Here is a 7,521-nt window from a genome sequence, read left to right as displayed (position 1 = left end):
CTCCAGCCTAGGCGACAGAGTGAGACTCCGTCTAAAAAAAAAAAAAGAATATGAAACAAATCTTGGTGGGTCAAAGAAGGCAATGAAACATCCTGTGATATGTTATTGGATGAGAAGGGGCTGGGGACAGGTGCCATGGTTCAGAGATGACTGGATTCAGGAGTGCAAGGGAGGGTTTGGTCGGGGATTGCCAAGTGGGCTTGACTGGGCTGTTGGTGGAGATCAGCCTAGTTTGGCCCACGTCTGACTTGAGGTTATGGCCTCTAGAGCATGACCTTCCTCTTGATGTTGCTGCTTATCTTCTTCTACATTTTTGTTGTGACTGGTGTCTACCTCTTCCCAGAGTACACCCCTTCACCTCGTCAGGACCTGGAGTTACCGTGTGTTCTTCTTGTAAGCAGAGCTGGCGAACAGCTGGGTGAGGGGAGAAAATTTGGCTAAGAGACCAGGAAGCTTGCCCAAAGTATAGTAATATAAAAAGTACAGTCTATTCCAAGAAACTGAAATAGAACACAATAGGGAGAGGGAAAGAGAAAGCAAAAGAATAGTGAGTGGTTTTAGCTCTGATCTTGAGAGTAGGGCAGCTAGTTCCATGTTTATTCTGGGTTTTGCAAATTCAAACCACACTGTCATCAGGCATCTTTAAATAGCAGTACACTCCAGTGGTAAGCTTGGTTTCTGTGACTCAGTTACCTCTTTTGAAAAACGGGGGCCAGGCGCGGTGGCTCACACCTGTAATCCCAGCACTTTGAGAAGCCAAGGCAGGTGGATCACCTGAGGTCAGGAGCTGGAGATCAGCCTGACCAACATGGTGAAACCCTGTCTCTACTAAAAATACAAAAATTAGCCAGACATGGTGGTGGGCACCTGTAATCCCAGCTATTTGGGAGGCTGAGACAGGAGAATTGCTCGAATATGGGAGGTGGAGGTTGCATTGAGCCGAGATTGAGCCAATGCACTCCAGCCTGGGCTACAAGAAGTGAAATTCCGTTTCAAAAAAAAAAGGCGATGGGGGAGAATAATAGCAGTGCTACTTCATAAGAGTGTGGGGATAAATGTGGTAATGCATTTAAGCCCTTAGCATAGTATGTAACACATTATAAGTGATCAATAAATGTTACTGTGATTCCCAAATATGATCACTGGTTTTATCCCAATCTCTACGTATTACACATGCACGTGCCTATTGCTGGTCTCTGTCTAGAAAACACTAATCAGTGCTCACTTCAGCAGCACATGTACTAAAATTGGAACAATATAGAGAATATTAGCATGGCCCTTGTGCAAGGATGACACACAAATTTATGAAGTGTTACATATTTTTAAAATATTAACAAAACCCCACTAATCTGTTTTCTAGAAGAAAATCAACTTGAATTCAGAGTAGATAATCCTGTTTATGAATTAGAATTCAATCTTGTCATCAACTCTCAGGACTCTATTAGACTCTAACAGTTCTTTAAGAGTATTGAGTTAGGAAAGTCCTAGAATTTATCCTATACAAGCTCTGATGTTTTCAATAAATTGTGTATGGGGAACTAGAAGGAAAGGAAGGAAAATTTAGGTACCTTCCCAGAAACGTTTTACTTTTTTAGCAATTTTTAAATATTATTAATTTTATAATCTGTATATTTCATTATTTAGGATCACATATATTTATGTAACATGCCCATTTACCTGCATATCATTTCATACCAGCAAACTAATAGGAATAATTTTGTGAATGATCTTCTATTTTGCTAAATTTGCTAATTTTGCTAAATTTTGCTAAATTTGAGAGTGATCTTCTATTAAGTGGAGTCCATAGAGCAGTGGAGAATAAAATTAGAAAAAACGGCCAGGCATGGTGGCTCACACCTGTAATCCCAGCACTTTGGGAAGCCGAGGCAGGCAGATAGATCACTTGAGGTCAGGAGTTCAAGACCAGCCTGGCCAACGTGGTGAAACCCTGTCTCTACTAAAAATACGAAAATTAGCTGGGCATGGTGGCTCATGCCTGTAATCTTGATCACTTAGGAGGCTGAGGCGAGAGAATCACTTGAGCCTGGGGGTCAGAGGTTGAAGTGAGCTGAGATTGCGCCACTCTAGCCTGGATGATAAAGTAAGACTGTCTTAAAAAAAAAAAAAAATAGAAAAAACTATCTAGTTGGTGATTCATTCATCTTTGAAAATTCAGTCAATACCTATTTATTGAGTATTATACCCCAGGACTAATGGAATAGTGAGAGGTAGTCATAGATTATTCATGATAAAGGAGAATTTAGGCTGGGTGTGGTGGCTCACGCCTATAATCCTAGCATTTTGGGAGGCTGAGACTGGCAGATCACCTTAGTTCAGGAGTTGAAGACCAGCCTGGCCAACATGACAAAACTCCATCTCTACTAAAAATACACAAATTAGCCGGGCATGGTGGTGCTTGCCTGTAATCCCAGCTACTTGGGGGACTGAGACAGGAGAATTTCTTGAACCCACCAGGTGGAGGTTGCAGTGAGCTGAGATCACGCCACTACACTCCAGCCTGGACAACAGAGCGAGACTCCATCTCAAAATAAATAAATAGGCGGGGCGCGGTGGCTCAAGCCTGTAATCCCAGCACTTTGGGAGGCCGAGACGGGTGGATCATGAGGTCAGGAAATCGAGACCATCCTGGCTAACACGGTGAAACCCCATCTCTACTAAAAAATACAAAAAACTAGCCGAGAGAGGTGGCAGGTACCTGTAGTCCCAGCTACTCGGGAGGCTGAGGCAGGAGAATGGCATGAACTCGGGAAGTGGAGCTTGCAGTGAGCTGAGATCTGGCCACTGCACTCCAGCCTGGGCGACAGCAAGACTCCGTCTCAAAAAAAAAAAAAAAATACAAGTAAATAAATAAATAAATAAATAAAACAACTTCAAACTGAAGTGATTAGCTAAAAACTGAGTATGGTACAAAAAGAACCAAAATCAGAACAAACTACAAAGAAATGCTTTTATGTTTCTTTAAGAATGGTACCATTTTTGAAAGGTTTATGCCTCTGTTTCTGTCTATTCACATGCCTTTTTCTTTAAGGACCTCCCGAATTCCCTGGTAACAGTGTTCATTCTCTTCACCTTGGATCATTGGTATGCACTGCTTCAGGACGTCTGGAAGGTGCGTGAAGTCAGTCGCATCGTCAGCAGCATCTATTTCATCCTTTGGTTGTTGCTTGGCTCCATTATCTTTCGGAGTATCATAGTAGCCGTGATGGGTAAGCATAGAGGAGGTGAAACTTGTTTGGGAAGAAATTAGTCTGAAAGCTGGGATTGGTGGCTTATGGGTATAAAGAACCTAGTGTAGCAGGAAGGCTTGGGTTCTGGATGGGATATTTCACTTGGATTCTCCCCACCCAAGCCCTCTTCCCAGGTCTAGTCATTACCATCTCCCAAATCCTAATGGCCCTTTGGGGCAGTTACTAACTTTCAGAGTATCAGGAAAGAGATGAATGAGGAGATGGCACGTCAGGAGGTTCAGCTCAAAGCTGACATGTTCAAGCGGCAGATCATCCAGAGGTCTGCTTCTCCCTTTTCAACCCCAACTTTCCTCCTCAAGGGTTTCCTGAGCTCATTTTTTGTTTCTGCTCCTTGACCTCACTTTTCCCTTTCTAACAGAAGATTTGCCCCCAAGGATAAGAATTCTCTAGCTCTAGAACATTGCCTGATTCTTCATCCACTGCGGGGAGTCCTCCATTTTTTTTTTCACCCCTTGACTACAATTTGTTCTCCCCAATTACTTTTCTTCACTTTCTGACATGAACTCCTTTTTTCTTACCACACTTTTGCTTGAATGTAACTGTCTTCGCTCATTTTTTTTTTTTTTAATTTGCTTTGCAGGAGAAAAAACGTGTCACAGGAGGCACTGTGGTCAAGCCATAGCAAAATAGATGACAGGTTAGGAGTATGTATGTGAACTGGGATATGTGAACATGAAGGAGGAGAGGGTGGAAAACTAAAGATGAAGATTGGCTTTGAGAGAGAATTCATTCATTTAATAACTGCATATTGTAGTAGGTAGTCTAGTGGCACCCAAAATAATATGTCCATGTCCTTACTCCCTGGAACCTGTGAATGTGACCTTATTTGGAAAAAAAAAAAGATCCTAAGTTAAGGATAATCCTAAGGATAATCTAGAATGAGATCATCCTAGATTATCCAGGTAGGTCCTAAATCCATTCGCAAGGATGCTTATAAGAGATGAAAGAGGAGAAGACACAGAGAATAGGAGAAGGCTATGTGAAGATGGAGATAGAGGTTGGGGCTAAAGCCGCCACAAGCCAAGGGAGGCTGAGGAATGCCAGGCAGCTGCCAAAAGGTAGAAGAGGAAAGGAACTTCTCCCCCAAAGCCTCCAGAGGGAGTATGGCCCTGCCAACACCTTCATTTCAGACTCTGGCCTCTAGAATTGTGAGGGAATATATTTCTGTCATTTTAAGATACCAAGTTTATAGTAATTTGTTATGGCAGCCTCAGGACACTAATAAAGATACCTTCAATGAAACAGATATGATTCTAGACCCCAAGCATTTAGCAGTGGACAAAGAAAGCAGAAGCAAAAATGAACCCATTCACTCATTAACAAATAATTACTGGCTAGATGTGGTGGCTTATACTTGTAATCCCAACACTGTGAGAGGCCAAGGCAAGAGGATTGCTTGAAGTTCAAGCCAGAAGTTCAAGGCTGCATTGAGACATGATTGCACCACTGTAGTCCAGCCTGGGCAACAGATCAAGATCCCGTCTCAAAAATTTAGCAGGGTGGGTGCGGTGGCTCATGCCTGTAATACCAGCATTTTGGAAAACTGAGGTGGTCAGATCACTTGAGCTCAGGAGTTCAAGACTAACCTAGGCAATATGGCAAAATTCTGCCTCTACAAACAAAAATCAGCTGGATGTGGTGGTATGCTCTTGTGGTCCCAGCTACTTAGGAGGCTGAGGTAGGAGGATCGCTTGAGCCTGGGAGGCTGAGGCTGTGGTGAGCCGTGATTGTGCCACTGCTCTGCAGCCTGGGTGACAGAGCAAGACCCTGTCTCAAAAAAACAAAAAACAATAAAGAACAAATAATTATTGAATACTTAGTAGGTGCTTGGGATGTATCAATGAACAAAATAGACAATAATGCCTGTTTCATGAAACTTACATATTAGTAGTGGCAAAGAGATAATAAGCAGTGAACATATTAAATAATATGTTAAAATATGATAAGCATTAAGGGAAAATTAAACGTAGAACACGTTAAGGGAGATTGGGAGTAGAAAGTGGGATTGCAGATGTGTTGCAGTGTTCTTGTTTGTTTGTTTTGTTTTGAGACACAGTCTTGCTCTGTTGCCAGGCTGGAGTACAGTGGCACAATCTTGGTTCACTGCAACCTCCACTTCCTAGGTTCAAGCGATTCCCCTGCTTCAGCCTCCCAAATAGCTGGGATTACAGGTGCATGCCACCATGCCAGGCTAATTTTTCTTTTTTTTTGTATTTTAATAGAGACGACGTTTCACCATGTTGCTCAGGCTGGTCTCAAACTCCTGAGCTCAGGCACTCCATCCGCCTCAGCCTCCCAAAGTGTTACGATTACAGGCGTGAGCCACTGTGCCCAGCCACAGATGGGTTATAGTTTTAAACAGGGTAGTCAGGGTGACCTCATTGAAAAGGTAATATGAGAAAAGACTTGAAGGAGGTAAGGGGATTACCATGTGGATATCTATAAGAAGAATGTTAATAGGCAGATGAAACAGATAGTGCAAAGGTCCTAAGCTGGAAGCATGCTTGGTGTGTTTGAGAAACAGCAAGGAGGCCATTGTGAATGGAGTAGAGTGAGCAGGGGGAAGAGTGCTGGGAAATGAAGTCAGAGAGATAATGGTGACATGATCCTGTAGGGTTATGGGTGCCATTGTAGGGACTTTGAAATGGAAAGCAGAACAGAGGAGTGATATGAGGTGACTTACATTTAAGAAGGATTACTTGCTGTGTTGGTAGAAGAACAAGGGAAGGAGCAGAGAGATCAGTTGGGAGGCTATGCTGCTGAGGCAAGAAATGATGACAGCTTAGGCCAGAGTGGTAGCAGTGAGTTAGTGAGAAAAGATTTATTTCAAAGGTAGAGTCAGCAGGATTTCTTGATGGACTGGATATGGCAGGGAAAAGAAAAGTTAAGGATGACACATGAATGATTGAGTTTGGAAGTGCCTGAGTTGAGAGTTTGGGAGTTGTTTGGCTCTCATTGTCTTATGCCCCAGCTTTAGGAGGTGGCCAGGGCCAGAACCAGAATAATGAGTGGACTAGTCATGTCTTGTAAATGTTTGTGAAGTCATGATTTTCTCCTTTCAGTTCAAGAGTTGCTGGTCAACAAAGGGAAAGTTTGGACTTATCAGAAGTGTCTGAAGTAGAGTCTAATTATGGTGCCACTGAAGAGGATTTAGTAACATCTGCATCAAAAACAGAAGAGACCTTGTCAAAAAAGAGAGAGTACCAGTCTTCCTCCTCTGTCTCCTCCACATCCTCTTCCTACTCTTCCTCTTCTGAATCCAGATTTTCTGAATCTATTGGTTAGCCAAAGAACTATAATAATGAGTATTTTCCATTTGAATTCAGACTATTCTATAAGACATCTTACTCTTAACAGGAGCTCTCCTACTGTATCTCCTTTCCAATTTTCTGGTCTTAATGACTTTCTTTTTGCTTCTAATTTCCCCTGTCCTCCTTCTTCACTTTGGGTAAGTGTGGCTGTGGCCCTCTTTGCTCACTGTAAAAAGTGATTTCTTGCTGATGCACCCTTTCCCTCCTTGCTTCCTGTTACCTCTTCCCACCCCACCTTTCCACCCACACCATAGGATTTACCAGCTCTTACCCAACTTTTACAAATCTAGCCATGCTTTTCTGAAGCATTCCTCCCGACAGGTCATTTGGACTGGGAGACTCTTGTGCATGAAAATCTGCCCGGGCTAATGGAAATGGATCGGGATGACCGTGTTTGGCCCAGAGACTCACTCTTCTGATATTTTAAGTTGCTAGAAAAGCTTCAGTATAACCTAGAGGAGCGTAAGTTACAAGAGTTTGCAGGTATGGAGTTAAGGTAGTCATGGGGACCATGGGAATATATACATATAGCGTTTATAGCTGTGGAGGAGGAGGAGGGTGTCCACTATTCTGGCATCTCAGCTTCTCAATTTCTGCCTACACCTAAAATAGGCAAATTCTTGGTTTGGTTTGTCACATTCTGGGCATGTGTCCCACTTTTCCCTAACTGAGAGAGAACCTAGAAACTCTGCTTCTGTAGCACGGGATGCCCAAATCCTATGAGGTATGAGAGCTTATTTCCTAAGAAGAGAAAGTCTAATCCCGGTTGTTGGGAATTAGGACAAGGTAGGCTCTTGCTTGATTTGGGCAGCCCACCAGTTTCTGCACATTTATTGTCTCTGAAGATTGCATTTCAGACTTGAGCAGCAGGGCCTAAGGCTCAATCTGGAGAGCTATGGGGGATCAGACAATGAGCAGGAGGCCCACAAGTGCTCACTGTC

At 43.0% G+C, this 7,521-nt stretch overlaps 1 protein-coding gene across 1 annotated transcript in view; it reads left to right on the top strand.

Moving 5' to 3' along the window:
* The first annotated feature begins 270 nt into the window (after window positions 1-270).
* CATSPER2 (cation channel, sperm associated 2) overlaps window positions 271-7,521 on the top strand; it is a 9,317-nt gene continuing 2,066 nt past the window's right edge. The window contains 6 exon segments of the mRNA XM_011941208.1: window positions 271-393; window positions 3,050-3,227; window positions 3,429-3,528; window positions 3,850-3,906; window positions 6,338-6,549; window positions 6,902-7,063. Coding sequence (XP_011796598.1) covers window positions 271-393; window positions 3,050-3,227; window positions 3,429-3,528; window positions 3,850-3,906; window positions 6,338-6,549; window positions 6,902-7,063 — 832 coding nt within the window.

The sequence above is a fragment of the Colobus angolensis genome, unplaced genomic scaffold (genome assembly GCF_000951035.1).
Source record: "Colobus angolensis palliatus isolate OR3802 unplaced genomic scaffold, Cang.pa_1.0 Scaffold199, whole genome shotgun sequence".
In the NCBI taxonomy this organism is placed as follows: domain Eukaryota; kingdom Metazoa; phylum Chordata; class Mammalia; order Primates; family Cercopithecidae; genus Colobus; species Colobus angolensis.
Note: the sequence above shows the minus strand (reverse complement) of the source record. Positions and strands in the feature narration are given on the sequence as shown.